This window comes from Engystomops pustulosus, unplaced genomic scaffold (genome assembly GCF_040894005.1).
Source record: "Engystomops pustulosus unplaced genomic scaffold, aEngPut4.maternal MAT_SCAFFOLD_86, whole genome shotgun sequence".
NCBI classification, from domain to species: domain Eukaryota; kingdom Metazoa; phylum Chordata; class Amphibia; order Anura; family Leptodactylidae; genus Engystomops; species Engystomops pustulosus.
In genome coordinates, this window is record NW_027284973.1 from 135,399 (window position 1) to 153,258 (window position 17,860).

Below are 17,860 nucleotides of genomic sequence, written 5' to 3' on the forward strand. Positions count from 1 at the left end.
GACCTGCTCCCTGCTATAGGTGTGACCTGCTCTCTGCTATATGTGTGACCTGCTCCTTGCTATAGGTGTGACCTGCTCCCTGCTATAGGTGTGACCTGCTCCCTGCTATAGGTGTGACCTGCTCCCTGCTATAGGTGTGACCTGCTCCCTGCTATAGGTGTGAGCTGCTGTCTGCTATAGGTGTGACCTGCTCCCTGCTATAGGTGTGACCTGCTCCTTGCTATAGGTGTGACCTGCTCCCTGCTATAGGTGTGACCTGCTCCCTGCTATAGGTGTGGCCTGCTCCCTGCTATAGGTGTGACCTGCTCTCTGCTATAGGTGTGACCTGCTCCCTGCTATAGGTGTGACCTGCTCCCTGCTATAGGTGTGACCTACTTCTCGCTATAGGTGTGACCTGCTCCCTGCTATAGGTGTGACCTGCTCCTTGCTATAGGTGTGACCTGCTCCCTGCTATAGGTGTGACCTACTTCTCGCTATAGGTGTGACCTGCTCCCTGCTATAGGTGTGACCTGCTCCCTGCTATAGGTGTGACCTGCTCCCTGCTATAGGTGTGACCTGCTCCCTGCTATAGGTGTGACCTGCTCCCTGCTATAGGTGTGACCTTCTCCCTGCTATAGGTGTGACCTTCTCCCTGCTATAGGTGTGACCTGTTCCTTGCTATAGGTGTGACCTGCTCTCTGTTATAGGTGTGACCTGCTCCCTGCTATAGGTGTGACCTACTTCTCGCTATAGGTGTGACCTGCTCCCTGCTATAGGTGTGACCTGTTCCTTGCTATAGGTGTGACCTGCTCTCTGTTATAGGTGTGACCTGCTCCCTGCTATAGGTGTGACCTACTTCTCGCTATAGGTGTGACCTGCTCCCTGCTATAGGTGTGACCTGTTCCTTGCTATAGGTGTGACCTGCTCCCTGCTATAAGTGTGACCTGCTCCCTGCTATAGGTGTGACCTGCTCTCTGCTATAGGTGTGACCTGCTCCCTGCTATAGGTGTGACCTGCTCCCTGCTATAGGTGTGACCTGCTCCCTGCTATAGGTGTGACCTGTTCCTTGCTATAGGTGTGACCTGCTCCCTGCTATAAGTGTGACCTGCTCCCTGCTATAGGTGTGACCTGCTCCCTGCTATAGGTGTGATCTGCTCCCTGCTATAGGTGTGATCTGCTCCCTGCTATAGGTGTGACCTGCTCCTTGCTATAGGTGTGACCTGCTCCCTGCTATAGGTGTGACCTGCTCCCTGCTATAGGTGTGACCTGCTCCTTGCTATAGGTGTGACCTGCTCTCTGTTATAGGTGTGACCTGCTCCCTGCTATAGGTGTGACCTACTTCTCGCTATAGGTGTCACCCGCTCCCTGCTATAGGTGTCACCCGCTCCCTGCTATAGGTGTGACCCGCTCCTTGCTATAGGTGTGACCCGCTTCTTGCTATAGGTGTGACCCGCTTCTTGCTATAGGTGTGACCTGCTCCCTGCTATAGGTGTGATCTGCTCCCTGCTATAGGTGTGACCTGCTCTCTGTTATAGGTGTGACCTGCTCCCTGCTATAGGTGTGACCTACTTCTCGCTATAGGTGTGACCTGCTCCCTGCTATAGGTGTGACCTGCTCCCTGCTATAGGTGTGACCTGCTCCCTGCTATAGGTGTGACCTGCTCTCTGCTAAAGGTGTGACCTGCTCCCTGCTATAGGTTTGACCTGCTCCTTGCTATAGGTGTGACCTGCTCCCTGCTATAGGTGTGACCTGCTCCCTGCTATAGGTGTGACCTGCTCCCTGCTATAGGTGTGACCTGCTCTCTGTTATAGGTGTGACCTGCTCCCTGCTATAGGTGTGACCTGCTCCCTGCTATAGGTGTGACCTGCTCCCTGCTATAGGTGTGACCTGCTCCCTGCTATAGGTGTGACCTGCTCCCTGCTATAGGTGTGATCTGCTCCCTGCTATAGGTGTGACCTGCTCCTTGCTATAGGTGTGACCTGCTCCCTGCTATAGGTGTGACCTGCTCCCTGCTATAGGTGTGACCTGCTCCCTGCTATAGGTGTGACCTGCTCCCTGCTATAGGTGTGACCTGCTCCCTGCTATAGGTGTGACCTACTTCTCGCTATAGGTGTGACCTGCTCCCTGCTATAGGTGTGACCTACTTCTCGCTATAGGTGTGACCTGCTCCCTGCTATAGGTGTGACCTGCTCCTTGCTATAGGTGTGACCTGCTCCCTGCTATAGGTGTGACCTGCTCCCTGCTATAGGTGTGACCTGCTCCCTGCTATAGGTGTGACCCGCTCCCTGCTATAGGTGTGACCCGCTCCCTGCTATAGGTGTGACCTGCTCCTTGCTATAGGTGTGACCTGCTCCTTGCTATAGGTGTGACCTGCTCCTTGCTATAGGTGTGACCTGCTCCCTGCTATAGGTGTGACCTGCTCCCTGCTATAGGTGTGACCTGCTCTCTGTTATAGGTGTGACCTGCTCCCTTCTATAGGTGTGACCTGCTCCCTGCTATAGGTGTGACCTGCTCCCTGCTATAGGTGTGACCTGCTCCTTGCTATAGGTGTGACCTGTTCCCTGCTATAGGTGTGACCTGCTCCCTGCTATAGGTGTGACCTGCTCCCTGCTATAGGTGTGACCTGTTCCCTACTATAGGTGTGACCTGCTCCTTGCTATAGGTGTGACCTGCTCCTTGCTATAGGTGTGACCTGCTCCCTGCTATAGGTGTGACCTACTTCTCGCTATAGGTGTGACCTGCTCCCTGCTATAGGTGTGACCTGTTCCCTACTATAGGTGTGACCTGCTCCCTGCTATAGGTGTGACCTGCTCCCTGCTATAGGTGTGACCTGCTCTCTGTTATAGGTGTGACCTGTTCCCTACTATAGGTGTGACCTGCTCCTTGCTATAGGTGTGACCTGCTCCTTGCTATAGGTGTGACCTGCTCCCTGCTATAGGTGTGACCTACTTCTCGCTATAGGTGTGACCTGCTCCCTGCTATAGGTGTGACCTGCTCCTTGCTATAGGTGTGACCTGCTCCTTGCTATAGGTGTGACCTGCTCCCTGCTATAGGTGTGACCTACTTCTCGCTATAGGTGTGACCTGCTCCCTGCTATAGGTGTGACCTGTTCCCTACTATGGGTGTGACCTGCTCCCTGCTATAGGTGTGACCTGCTCCCTGCTATAGGTGTGACCTGCTCTCTGTTATAGGTGTGACCTGTTCCCTACTATAGGTGTGACCTGTTCCCTACTATAGGTGTGACCTGCTCCCTGCTATAGGTGTGACCTGCTCCCTGCTATAGGTGTGACCTGCTCCCTGCTATAGGTGTGACCTGTTCCCTACTATAGGTGTGACCTGCTCCTTGCTATAGGTGTGACCTGCTCCTTGCTATAGGTGTGACCTGCTCCCTGCTATAGGTGTGACCTACTTCTCGCTATAGGTGTGACCTGCTCCCTGCTATAGGTGTGACCTGTTCCCTACTATAGGTGTGACCTGCTCCCTGCTATAGGTGTGACCTGCTCCCTGCTATAGGTGTGACCTGCTCCCTGCTATAGGTGTGACCTACTTCTCGCTATAGGTGTGACCTGCTCCCTGCTATAGGTGTGACCTGCTCATTGCTATAGGTGTGACCTGCTCCCTGCTATAGGTGTGACCTGCTCCCTGCTATAGGTGTGACCTGCTCCCTGCTATAGGTGTGACCTGCTCCCTGCTATAGGTGTGACCCGCTCCCTGCTATAGGTGTGACCTGCTCCTTGCTATAGGTGTGACCTGCTCCCTGCTATAGGTGTGACCTGCTCCCTGCTATAGGTGTGACCTGCTCTCTGTTATAGGTGTGACCTGCTCCCTGCTATAGGTGTGACCTGCTCCTTGCTATAGGTGTGACCTGCTCCCTGCTAGAGGTGTGACCTGCTCCCTGCTATAGGTGTGACCTGCTCCCTGCTATAGGTGTGACCTGCTCCTTGCTATAAGTGTGACCCGCTCCCTGCTATAGGTGTGACCTGCTCCCTGCTATAGGTGTGACCTGCTCCTTGCTATAGGTGTGACCTGCTCCCTGCTATAGGTGTGACCTGCTCCTTGCTATAGGTGTGACCTGCTCCCTGCTATAGGTGTGACCTGCTCCCTGCTATAGGTGTGACCTGCTCCTTGCAATAGGTGTGACCTGCTCTCTGTTATAGCTGTGACCTGCTCCCTGCTATAGGTGTGACCTGCTCCTTGCAATAGGTGTGACCTGCTCTCTGTTATAGCTGTGACCTGCTCCCTGCTATAGGTGTGACCTACTTCTCGCTATAGGTGTGACCTGCTCCCTGCTATAGGTGTGACCTGCTCCCTGCTATAGGTGTGACCTGTTCCTTGCTATAGGTGTGACCTGCTCCCTGCTATAGGTGTGACCTGCTCCCTGCTATAGGTGTGACCTGCTCCCTGCTATAGGTGTGACCTGCTCCCTGCTATAGGTGTGACCTGTTCCTTGCTATAGGTGTGACCTGCTCCCTGCTATAAGTGTGACCTGCTCCCTGCTATAGGTGTGACCTGCTCCCTGCTATAGGTGTGACCTGCTCCCTGCTATAGGTGTGACCTGCTCCCTGCTATAGGTGTGACCTGCTCCCTGCTATAGGTGTGACCTGCTCCCTGCTATAGGTGTGACCTGCTCCTTGCTATAGGTGTGACCTGCTCTCTGTTATAGGTGTGACCTTCTCCCTGCTATAGGTGTGACCTGCTCCTTGCTATAGGTGTGACCCGCTCCCTGCTATAGGTGTGACCTGCTCCTTGCTATAGGTGTGACCTGCTCCTTGCTATAGGTGTGACCTGCTCCTTGCTATAAGTGTGACCTGCTCCCTGCTATAGGTGTGACCTGCTCCCAGCTATAGGTGTGACCCGCTCCCTGCTATAGGTGTGACCTGCTCCTTGCTATAGGTGTGACCTGCTCCTTGCTATAGGTGTGACCTGCTCCTTGCTATAAGTGTGACCTGCTCCCTGCTATAGGTGTGACCTGCTCCCTGCTATAGGTGTGACCTGCTCCCTGCTATAGGTGTGACCTGCTCCTTGCTATAGGTGTGACCTGCTCCTTGCTATAGGTGTGACCTGCTCCCTGCTATAGGTGTGACCTGCTCCCTGCTATAGGTGTGACCTGCTCCTTGCTATAGGTGTGACCTGTTCCCTGCTATAGGTTTGACCTGCTCCATGCTATAGGTGTGACCTGCTCCCTGCTATAGGTGTGACCTGCTCCCTGCTATAGGTGTGACCTGCTCCTTGCTATAGGTGTGACCTGCTCTCTGTTATAGGTGTGACCTGCTCCCTGCTATAGGTGTGACCTACTTCTCGCTATAGGTGTGACCCGCTCCCTGCTATAGGTGTGACCCGCTCCTTGCTATAGGTGTGACCTGCTCCTTGCTATAGGTGTGACCTGTTCCTTGCTATAGGTGTGACCTGCTCCTTGCTATAGGTGTGACCTGCTCCCTGCTATAGGTGTGACCTGCTCCCTGCTATAGGTGTGACCCGCTCCCTGCTATAGGTGTGACCTGCTCCTTGCTATAGGTGTGACCTGCTCCTTGCTATAGGTGTGACCTGCTCCTTGCTATAGGTGTGACCTGCTCCCTGCTATAGGTGTGACCTGCTCTCTGTTATAGGTGTGACCTGCTCCCTGCTATAGGTGTGACCTACTTCTCGCTATAGGTGTGACCTGCTCCCTGCTATAGGTGTGACCTGTTCCTTGCTATAGGTGTGACCTGCTCTCTGTTATAGGTGTGACCTGCTCCCTGCTATAGGTGTGACCTGCTCCCTGCTATAGGTGTGACCTGTTCCTTGCTATAGGTGTGACCTGCTCCATGCTATAGGTGTTACCTGCTCCCTGCTATAGGTGTGACCTGCTCCTTGCTATAGGTGTGACCTGCTCCCTGCTATAGGTGTGACCTGCTCTCTGTTATAGGTGTGACCTGCTCCCTGCTATAGGTGTGACCTGCTCTCTGCTATAGGTGTGACCTTCTCCTTGCTATAGGTGTGACCTGCTCCCTGCTATAGGTATGACCCGCTCCCTGCTATAGGTGTGACCCGCTCCCTGCTATAGGTGTGACCCGCTCCCTGCTATAGGTGTGACCCGCTCCCTGCTATAGGTGTGACCCGCTCCTTGCTATAGGTGTGACCCGCTCCTTGCTATAGGTGTGACCCGCTCCTTGCTATAGGTGTGACCCGCTCCTTGCTATAGGTGTGACCCGCTCCCTGCTATAGGTGTGACCTGCTCCCTGCTATAGGTGTGACCTGCTCTCTGTTATAGGTGTGACCTGCTCCCTGCTATAGGTGTGACCTGCTCCCTGCTATAGGTGTGACCTGCTCCCTGCTATAGGTGTGACCTGCTCTCTGTTATAGGTGTGACCTGCTCCCTGCTATAGGTGTGACCTGCTCCCTGCTATAGGTGTGACCTGCTCCCTGCTATAGGTGTGACCTGCTCCCTGCTATAGGTGTGACCTGCTCCCTGCTATAGGTGTGACCTGCTCCCTGCTATAGGTGTGACCTGCTCCCTGCTATAGGTGTGACCTGCTCCCTGCTATAGGTGTGACCTGCTCCCTGCTATAGGTGTGACCTGCTCCCTGCTATAGGTGTGACCTGCTCCCTGCTATAGGTGTGACCTGCTCCCTGCTATAGGTGTGATCTGCTCCCTGCTATAGGTGTGATCTGCTCCCTGCTATAGGTGTGACCTGCTCCTTGCTATAGGTGTGACCTGCTCCCTGCTATAGGTGTGACCTTCTCCCTGCTATAGGTCTGACCTGCTCCTTGCTATAGGTGTGACCTGCTCTCTGTTATAGGTGTGACCTGCTCCCTGCTATAGGTAAGACCTACTTCTCGCTATAGGTGTGACCTGCTCCCTGCTATAGGTGTGACCTGTTCCTTGCTATAGGTGTGACCTGCTCTCTGTTATAGGTTTGACCTGCTCCCTGCTATAGGTGTGACCTACTTCTCGCTATAGGTGTGACCTGTTCCTTGCTATAGGTGTGACCTGTTCCTTGCTATAGGTGTGACCTGCTCTCTGTTATAGGTGTGACCTGCTCCCTGCTATAGGTGTGACCTACTTCTCGCTATAGGTGTGACCTGCTCCCTGCTATAGGTGTGACCTGCTCCCTGCTATAGGTGTGACCTGTTCCTTGCTATAGGTGTGACCTGCTCTCTGTTATAGGTGTGACCTGCTCCCTGCTATAGGTGTGACCTACTTCTCGCTATAGGTGTGACCTGCTCCCTGCTATAGGTGTGACCTGTTCCTTGCTATAGGTGTGACCTGCTCCCTGCTATAGGTGTGACCTGCTCTCTGCTATAGGTGTGACCTGCTCCCTGCTATAGGTGTGACCTGCTCCCTGCTATAGGTGTGACCTGCTCCCTGCTATAGGTGTGACCTGCTCCTTGCTATAGGTGTGACCTGCTCCCTGCTATAGGTGTGACCTGCTCCCTGCTATAGGTGTGACCTGTTCCTTGCTATAGGTGTGACCCGCTCCCTGCTATAGGTGTGACCTGCTCTCTGTTATAGGTGTGACCCGCTCCCTGCTATAGGTGTGACCTACTTCTCGCTATAGGTGTGACCCGCTCCCTGCTATAGGTGTGACCCGCTCCTTGCTATAGGTGTGACCTGCTCCTTGCTATAGGTGTGACCTGCTCCCTGCTATAGGTGTGACCTGCTCCCTGCTATAGGTGTGACCTGCTCCCTGCTATAGGTGTGACCTGCTCCTTGCTATAGGTGTGACCTGCTCTCTGTTATAGGTGTGACCTGCTCCCTGCTATAGGTGTGACCTACTTCTCGCTATAGGTGTGACCCGCTCCCTGCTATAGGTGTGACCCGCTCCTTGCTATAGGTGTGACCTGCTCCTTGCTATAGGTGTGACCTGCTCCTTGCTATAAGTGTGACCTGCTCCCTGCTATAGGTGTGACCTGCTCCCTGCTATAGGTGTGACCTGCTCCCTGCTATAGGTGTGACCTGCTCCCTGCTATAGGTGTGACCTGCTCCTTGCTATAGGTGTGACCTGCTCCCTGCTATAGGTGTGACCTGCTCTCTGCTATAGGTTTGACCTGCTCCATGCTATAGGTGTGACCTGCTCCCTGCTATAGGTGTGACCTGCTCCCTGCTATAGGTGTGACCTGCTCCCTGCTATAGGTGTGACCTGCTCCCTGCTATAGGTGTGACCTGTTCCTTGCTATAGGTGTGACCTGCTCCCTGCTATAGGTGTGACCTGCTCCCTGCTATAGGTGTGACCTGCTCCCTGCTATAGGTGTGACCCGCTCCCTGCTATAGGTGTGACCTGCTCCTTGCTATAGGTGTGACCTGCTCCTTGCTATAGGTGTGACCTGCTCCTTGCTATAGGTGTGACCTGCTCCCTGCTATAGGTGTGACCTGCTCTCTGTTATAGGTGTGACCTGCTCCCTGCTATAGGTGTGACCTACTTCTCGCTATAGGTGTGACCTGCTCCCTGCTATAGGTGTGACCTGTTCCTTGCTATAGGTGTGACCTGCTCTCTGTTATAGGTGTGACCTGCTCCCTGCTATAGGTGTGACCTGCTCCCTGCTATAGGTGTGACCTGTTCCTTGCTATAGGTGTGACCTGCTCCATGCTATAGGTGTTACCTGCTCCCTGCTATAGGTGTGACCTGCTCCTTGCTATAGGTGTGACCTGCTCCCTGCTATAGGTGTGACCTGCTCTCTGTTATAGGTGTGACCTGCTCCCTGCTATAGGTGTGACCTGCTCTCTGCTATAGGTGTGACCTTCTCCTTGCTATAGGTGTGACCTGCTCTCTGTTATAGGTGTGACCTGCTCCCTGCTATAGGTGTGACCTGCTCTCTGCTATAGGTGTGACCTTCTCCTTGCTATAGGTGTGCCCTGCTCCCTGCTATAGGTATGACCTGCTCCCTGCTATAGGTGTGACCTGCTCCCTGCTATAGGTGTGACCTGCTCCCTGCTATAGGTGTGACCTGCTCTCTGTTATAGGTGTGACCTGCTCCCTGCTATAGGTGTGACCTGCTCCCTGCTATAGGTGTGACCTGCTCCCTGCTATAGGTGTGACCTGCTCCCTGCTATAGGTGTGACCTGCTCCCTGCTATAGGTGTGACCTGCTCCCTGCTATAGGTGTGACCTGCTCCCTGCTATAGGTGTGACCTGCTCCCTGCTATAGGTGTGACCTGCTCCCTGCTATAGGTGTGACCTGCTCCCTGCTATAGGTGTGACCTGCTCCCTGCTATAGGTGTGATCTGCTCCCTGCTATAGGTGTGATCTGCTCCCTGCTATAGGTGTGACCTGCTCCTTGCTATAGGTGTGACCTGCTCCCTGCTATAGGTGTGACCTTCTCCCTGCTATAGGTCTGACCTGCTCCTTGCTATAGGTGTGACCTGCTCTCTGTTATAGGTGTGACCTGCTCCCTGCTATAGGTAAGACCTACTTCTCGCTATAGGTGTGACCTGCTCCCTGCTATAGGTGTGACCTGTTCCTTGCTATAGGTGTGACCTGCTCTCTGTTATAGGTTTGACCTGCTCCCTGCTATAGGTGTGACCTACTTCTCGCTATAGGTGTGACCTGCTCCCTGCTATAGGTGTGACCTGTTCCTTGCTATAGGTGTGACCTGCTCTCTGTTATAGGTGTGACCTACTTCTCGCTATAGGTGTGACCTGCTCCCTGCTATAGGTGTGACCTGCTCCCTGCTATAGGTGTGACCTGTTCCTTGCTATAGGTGTGACCTGCTCTCTGTTATAGGTGTGACCTGCTCCCTGCTATAGGTGTGACCTACTTCTCGCTATAGGTGTGACCTGCTCCCTGCTATAGGTGTGACCTGCTCCCTGCTATAGGTGTGACCTGTTCCTTGCTATAGGTGTGACCTGCTCCCTGCTATAGGTGTGACCTGCTCTCTGCTATAGGTGTGACCTGCTCCCTGCTATAGGTGTGACCTGCTCCCTGCTATAGGTGTGACCTGCTCCCTGCTATAGGTGTGACCTGCTCCTTGCTATAGGTGTGACCTGCTCCCTGCTATAGGTGTGACCTGCTCCCTGCTATAGGTGTGACCTGTTCCTTGCTATAGGTGTGACCTGCTCCCTGCTATAGGTGTGATCTGCTCCCTGCTATAGGTGTGACCTGTTCCTTGCTATAGGTGTGACCTGCTCTCTGTTATAGGTGTGACCTGCTCCCTGCTATAGGTGTGACCTACTTCTCGCTATAGGTGTGACCTGCTCCCTGCTATAGGTGTGACCTGCTCCCTGCTATAGGTGTGACCTGTTCCTTGCTATAGGTGTGACCTGCTCCCTGCTATAGGTGTGACCTGCTCTCTGCTATAGGTGTGACCTGCTCCCTGCTATAGGTGTGACCTGCTCCCTGCTATAGGTGTGACCTGCTCCCTGCTATAGGTGTGACCTGCTCCTTGCTATAGGTGTGACCTGCTCCCTGCTATAGGTGTGACCTGCTCCCTGCTATAGGTGTGACCTGTTCCTTGCTATAGGTGTGACCTGCTCCCTGCTATAGGTGTGACCTGCTCTCTGTTATAGGTGTGACCCGCTCCCTGCTATAGGTGTGACCTACTTCTCGCTATAGGTGTGACCCGCTCCCTGCTATAGGTGTGACCCGCTCCTTGCTATAGGTGTGACCTGCTCCTTGCTATAGGTGTGACCTGCTCCCTGCTATAGGTGTGACCTGCTCCCTGCTATAGGTGTGACCTGCTCCCTGCTATAGGTGTGACCTGCTCCTTGCTATAGGTGTGACCTGCTCCTTGCTATAGGTGTGACCTGCTCCCTGCTATAGGTGTGACCTGCTCCCTGCTATAGGTGTGACCTGCTCTCTATTATAGGTGTGACCTACTTCTCGCTATAGGTGTGACCTGCTCCCTGCTATAGGTGTGACCTGCTCCCTGCTATAGGTGTGACCTGCTCCCTGCTATAGGTGTGACCTGCTCCCTGCTATAGGTGTGACCTGCTCCGTGCTATAGGTGTGACCTGCTCTCTGCTATAGGTGTGACCTTCTCCTTGCTATAGGTGTGACCTGCTCCCTGCTATAGGTGTGACCTGCTCCCTGCTATAGGTGTGACCCGCTCCTTGCTATATGTGTGACCCGCTCCCTGCTATAGGTGTGACCCGCTCCCTGCTATAGGTGTGACCCGCTCTCTGTTATAGGTGTGACCCGCTCCCTGCTATAGGTGTGACCTGCTCCCTGCTATAGGTGTGACCCGCTCCCTGCTATAGGTGTGACCTGCTCCTTGCTATAGGTGTGACCTGCTCCTTGCTATAGGTGTGACCTGCTCCTTGCTATAGGTGTGACCTGCTCCCTGCTATAGGTGTGACCTGCTCCCTGCTATAGGTGTGACCTGCTCTCTGTTATAGGTGTGACCTGCTCCCTGCTATAGGTGTGACCTGCTACCTGCTATAGGTGTGACCTGCTCCTTGCTATAGGTGTGACCTGCTCCCTGCTATAGGTGTGACCTGCTCCCTGCTATAGGTGTGACCTGCTCTCTATTATAGGTGTGACCTACTTCTCGCTATAGGTGTGACCTGCTCCTTGCTATAGGTGTGACCTGCTCCTTGCTATAGGTGTGACCTGCTCCTTGCTATAGGTGTGACCTGCTCCCTGCTATAGGTGTGACCTGCTCCCTGCTATAGGTGTGACCTGCTCTCTGTTATAGGTGTGACCTGCTCCCTGCTATAGGTGTGACCTGCTCCTTGCTATAGGTGTGACCTGCTCCTTGCTATAGGTGTGACCTGCTCCCTGCTATAGGTGTGACCTGCTCCCTGCTATAGGTGTGACCTGCTCTCTATTATAGGTGTGACCTACTTCTCGCTATAGGTGTGACCTGCTCCCTGCTATAGGTGTGACCTGCTCCCTGCTATAGGTGTGACCTGCTCCCTGCTATAGGTGTGACCTGCTCCCTGCTATAGGTGTGACCTGCTCCGTGCTATAGGTGTGACCTGCTCTCTGCTATAGGTGTGACCTTCTCCTTGCTATAGGTGTGACCTGCTCCCTGCTATAGGTGTGACCTGCTCCCTGCTATAGGTGTGACCCGCTCCTTGCTATATGTGTGACCCGCTCCCTGCTATAGGTGTGACCTGCTCCCTGCTATAGGTGTGACCTGCTCTCTGTTATAGGTGTGACCCGCTCCCTGCTATAGGTGTGACCTGCTCCCTGCTATAGGTGTGACCCGCTCCCTGCTATAGGTGTGACCTGCTCCTTGCTATAGGTGTGACCTGCTCCTTGCTATAGGTGTGACCTGCTCCTTGCTATAGGTGTGACCTGCTCCCTGCTATAGGTGTGACCTGCTCCCTGCTATAGGTGTGACCTGCTCTCTGTTATAGGTGTGACCTGCTCCCTGCTATAGGTGTGACCTGCTACCTGCTATAGGTGTGACCTGCTCCCTGCTATAGGTGTGACCTGTTCCTTGCTATAGGTGTGACCTGCTCTCTGTTATAGGTGTGACCTGCTCCCTGCTATAGGTGTGACCTACTTCTCGCTATAGGTGTGACCTGCTCCCTGCTATAGGTGTGACCTGCTCCTTGCTATAGGTGTGACCTGCTCCTTGCTATAGGTGTGACCTGCTCCCTGCTATAGGTGTGACCTGCTCCCTGCTATAGGTGTGACCTGCTCCCTGCTATAGGTGTGACCTGCTCCCTGCTATAGGTGTGACCTGCTCCCTGCTATAGGTGTGACCTGCTCTCTGTTATAGGTGTGACCTGCTCCCTGCTATAGGTGTGACCTGCTCCCTGCTATAGGTGTGATCTGCTCCCTGCTATAGGTGTGACCTGCTCCTTGCTATAGGTGTGACCTGCTCCTTGCTATAGGTGTGATCTGCTCCCTGCTATAGGTGTGACCTGCTCCTTGCTATAGGTGTGACCTGCTCCCTGCTATAGGTGTGACCTGCTCCCTGCTATAGGTGTGACCTGCTCCTTGCTATAGGTGTGACCTGCTCTCTGTTATAGCTGTGACCTGCTCCCTGCTATAGGTGTGACCTACTTCTCGCTATAGGTGTGACCTGCTCCCTGCTATAGGTGTGACCTACTTCTCGCTATAGGTGTGACCTGCTCCCTGCTATAGGTGTGACCTGCTCCCTGCTATAGGTGTGACCTGCTCCCTGCTATAGGTGTGACCTGCTCCCTGTATAGGTGCTATAGGTGTAACTTTCAAAATGTGTTGTACGCCTTTTGTTAAAGGTGCTCCACATAAAAGATGGTGAACTCCGGGGACCTGAGCGGCAGATTTATGATTTCTGGTGCACGATCTTAGTGAATCGCCGCTCGCAGCATAATACACGGAAATAAGACTTTTACTGAACTCTAGTGACTCTATAAGGTAATGAGCCCCAGTCTGTTACTGACCTGCAAGTGTCTCCCCATCGGTGTCCCAGGGGTGCAGCCGCCCCCTCTTCTTGGCTGGGAATGTGGTTCGGCCGCAGCCATTTTATTTACAGGTAACTTTAATAGACCTGAACGTGTTAAATGTTTGTGCAATAACCGTAGGATGAACATAAGTGGCGCATGCGGGCGCCTTCCTCGCCTCCGCGCATGTCACCCCTCTGCCGTCGCTCTGACATCTAGGGAAGAACAAAAGGAAAGCAGCAAAACCGAAAAGGACGAAAACCTGAAAATGAGAATTTCTTAACCTGAGGGCAGGGTGGGGGGGACTTCACATCTCAAGGTCCTGAAGGAAGGAGGAAAGAGCTTTGTATAGCCGGGGGGCGGCCCACTTCCCCTAGCTGAGCCCCCCCCCCCCTCTTAGGTGACCACCGAGATAAGAGGGGCCAATCGCCAGAGGCGAACCATCCACAGTCCCCCACAGTCCCGGCCCCTTCTCCAGGCCAGTTGGGGCCACAGATGTCAATGACATTCCCTCTGCTCCTTGTGTTCATGCCCCGGTGGGGTCACTGCATTTCCTGACTATATCCACACCTGGCAGGTGGTGACAGCGAGTGACGACTCCTCCATTATTGTGTGGGATGTGGAAACTGGAAACAAGTCCCTGCTTCTCCGGAACGCTCATGGAGACGAGGAGATCACGTGTATGACCCTGGACCCGTCACACAGGAAGCTGCTCACCGGCGCCAGAGATGGGACAATCAAGGTAACACAGGGACAGACGCTACTCCAGGCCACCAGGGACAGACGCTTCTCCAGGCCACCAGGGAGAGACGCTTCTCCAGGCCACCAGGGAGAGACGCTTCTCCAGGCCACCAGGGAGAGACGCTTCTCCAGGCCACCAGGGAGAGACGCTTCTCCAGGCCACCAGGGACAGACGCTTCTCCAGGCCACCAGGGACAGACGCTTCTCCAGGCCACCAGGGACACAGACACCTACAGACAAACAGACAATCCCTCTTCTAAGCCACCAGGGAAAGAAAATCCAGCCTACCAGATACTCACAAACATCCAGCAAAATCAGGGACATTTACTCCTCCCGGCCACCAAAGACAGCCATTTATATAGACTACCATGAAAAGACACTACTACAAATACTCCAAGACAGTCACTCACTATTCTAGATAAGCAGAACCAGACACTCGCTCCACCAGACCACCAGCAAACAGCGCCGAACAGTCATGTGGCTGTAGCTCCATGTATGGCTGTGTACTGCTGCTGTAGCTCCATGTATGGCTGTGTACTGCGGCTGTAGCTCCATGTATGGCTGTGTACTGCGGCTGTAGCTCCATGTATGGCTGTGTACTGCGGCTGTAGCTCCATGTATGGCTGTGTACTGTGGCTGTAGCTCCATGTATGGCTGTGTACTGCGGCTGTAGCTCCATGTATGGCTGTGTACTGTGGCTATAGCTCCATGTATGGCTGTGTACTGCGGCTGTAGCTCCATGTATGGCTGTGTACTGCGGCTGTAGCTCCATGTATGACTGTGTACTGCGGCTGTACTCATGTATGGCTGTGTACTGCTCCTGTAGCTCCACGTATGGCTGTGTACTGCTCCTGTAGCTCCATGTATGGCTGTGTAATGCTGCTGTAGCTCCATGTATGGCTGTGTACTGCGGCTATAGCTCCATGTATGACTGTGTACTGCGGCTGTAGCTCCATGTATGGCTGTGTACTGCGGCTGTAGCTCCATGTATGGCTGTGTACTGTGGCTGTAGCTCCATGTATGGCTGTGTACTGTGGCTGTAGCTCCATGTATGGCTGTGTACTGTGACTGTAGCTCCATGAGTGGCTGTGTACTGTGGCTGTAGCTCCATGTATGGCTGTGTACTGTGGCTGTAGCTCCATGTATGGCTGTGTACTGTGACTGTAGCTCCATGAGTGGCTGTGTACTGCGGCTGTAGCTCCATGTATGGCTGTGTACTGTGGCTGTAGATCCATGTATGGCTGTGTACTGTGGCTGTAGCTCCATGTATGGCTGTGTACTGTGGCTGTAGCTCCATGTATGGCTGTGTACTGCGGCTGTAGCTCCACGTATGGCCGTGTACTGTGGCTGTAGCTCCATGTATGGCTGTGTACTGTGCCTGTAGCTACATGTATGGCTGTGTACTGTGGCTGTAGCTCCACGTATGACTGTGTACTGTGGCTGTAGCTCCATGTATGGCTGTGTACTGCGGCTGTAGCTCCATGTATGGCTGTGTACTGCGGCTGTAGCTCCATGTATGGCTGTGTACTGCGGCTGTAGCCAGGGCCGATTCTAGCATATTTGCTGCCTGAGGCGAATATTAAAATGCTGCCCCCCCCCCCACTCCCTGTTAAGTAAATCCTTAAACTTTACTAACAATTAACATCCCTACAGACAGCTCCCTGTATCCCATATACATCCCCCAGCTTAGTAATATACTGTACCCCATATACATCCCCCAGCTTAGTAATATACTGTATCCCATATACATCCCCCAGCTTAGTAATATACTGTACCCCATATACAGCCCCCAGCTTAGTAATATACTGTATCCCATATACATCCCCCAGCTTAGTAATATACTGTACCCCATATACATCCCCCCAGCTTAGTAATATACTGTATCCCATATACATCCCCCCCAGCTTAGTAATATACTGTATCCCATATACATCCCCCCAGCTTAGTAATATACTGTATCCCATATACATCCCCCCCAGCTTAGTAATATACTGTATCCCATATACAACCCCCAGCTTAGTAATATACTGTATCCCATATACAGCCCCCCAGCTTAGTAATATACTGTATCCCATATACAGCCCCCCAGCTTAGTAATATACTGTATCCCATATACATCCTCCAGCTTAGTAATATACTGTATCCCATATATATCCCCCCAGCTTAGTAATATACTGTATCCCATATACATCCTCCCAGCTTAGTAATATACTGTATCCCATATACATCCCCCCAGCTTAGTAATATACTGTATCCCATATACATCCCCCAGCTTAGTAATATACTGTACCCCATATACAGCCCCCCAGCTTAGTAATATACTGTATCCCATATACATCCCCCAGCTTAGTAATATACTGAACCCCATATACAGCCCCCCAGCTTAGTAATATACTGTATCCCATATACAGCCCCCCAGCTTAGTAATATACTGTACCCCATATACATCCCCCAGCTTAGTAATATACTGTATCCCATATACATCCCCCAGCTTAGTAATATACTGTATCCCATATACATCCCCCAGCTTAGTAATATACTGTATCCCATATACATCCCCCCAGCTTAGTAATATACTGTACCCCATATACAGCCCCCCCCCAGCTTAGTAATATACTGTATCCCATATACAGCCCCCCAGCTTAGTAATATACTGTATCCCATATACATCCCCCCAGCTTAGTAATATACTGTATCCCATATACATCTCCCCAGCTTAGTAATATACTGTACCTCATATACATCCCCCAGCTTAGTAATATACTGTATCCCATATACAGCCCCCCAGCTTAGTAATATACTGTATCCCATATACAACCCCCAGCTTAGTAATATACTGTATCCCATATACAGCCCCCAGCTTAGTAATATACTGTATCCTATATACAGCCCCCCAGCTTAGTAATATACTGTACCCCATATACAGCCCCCCAGCTTAGTAATATACTGTACCCCATATACATCCCCCAGCTTAGTAATATACTGTACCCCATATACAGCCCCCAGCTTAGTAATATACTGTATCCCATATACATCCCCCCAGCTTAGTAATATACTGTATCCCATATACAGCCCCCAGCTTAGTAATATACTGTATCCCATATACATCCCCCAGCTTAGTAATATACTGTACCCCATATACAGCCCCCCAGCTTAGTAATATACTGTACCCCATATACAGCCCCCAGCTTAGTAATATACTGTATCCCATATACATCCCCCAGCTTAGTAATATACTGTATCCTATATACATCCCCCCAGCTTAGTAATATACTGTACCCCATATACAGCCCCCAGCTTAGTAATATACTGTATCCCATATACATCCCCCCAGCTAAGTAATATACTGTATCCCATATACATCCCCCCAGCTTAGTAATATACTGTATCCCATATACATCCCCCAGCTTAGTAATATACTGTATCCCATATACAGCCCCCCAGTTTAGTAATATACTGTATCCCATATACAGCCCCCCAGCTTAGTAATATACTGTACCCCATATACATCCCCCAGCTTAGTAATATACTGTATCCCATATACAGCCCCCCAGCTTAGTAATATACTGTATCCCATATACATCCCCCCAGCTTAGTAATATACTGTATCCCATATACAGCCCCCCAGCTTAGTAATATACTGTATCCCATATACATCACCCAGCTTAGTAATATACTGTACCCCATATACAGCCCCCCAGCTTAGTAATATACTGTATCCCATATACATCCCCCAGCTTAGTAATATACTGTATCCCATATACATCCCCCAGCTTAGTAATATACTGTATCCCATATACAGCCCCCAGCTTAGTAATATACTGTATCCCATATACATCCCCCCAGC

At 52.2% G+C, this 17,860-nt stretch overlaps 1 protein-coding gene across 1 annotated transcript in view; it reads left to right on the forward strand.

The window, feature by feature from the left end:
- The window catches only part of LOC140106905 (cilia- and flagella-associated protein 337-like), a 316,979-nt gene that overhangs the window by 42,994 nt on the left and 256,125 nt on the right, over positions 1-17,860 (forward strand). The window contains exon 6 of the mRNA XM_072131544.1: positions 13,850-14,014. Within this exon, the coding sequence (XP_071987645.1) occupies positions 13,850-14,014 (165 nt within the window). The remainder of the gene's footprint in view (positions 1-13,849; positions 14,015-17,860) is intronic.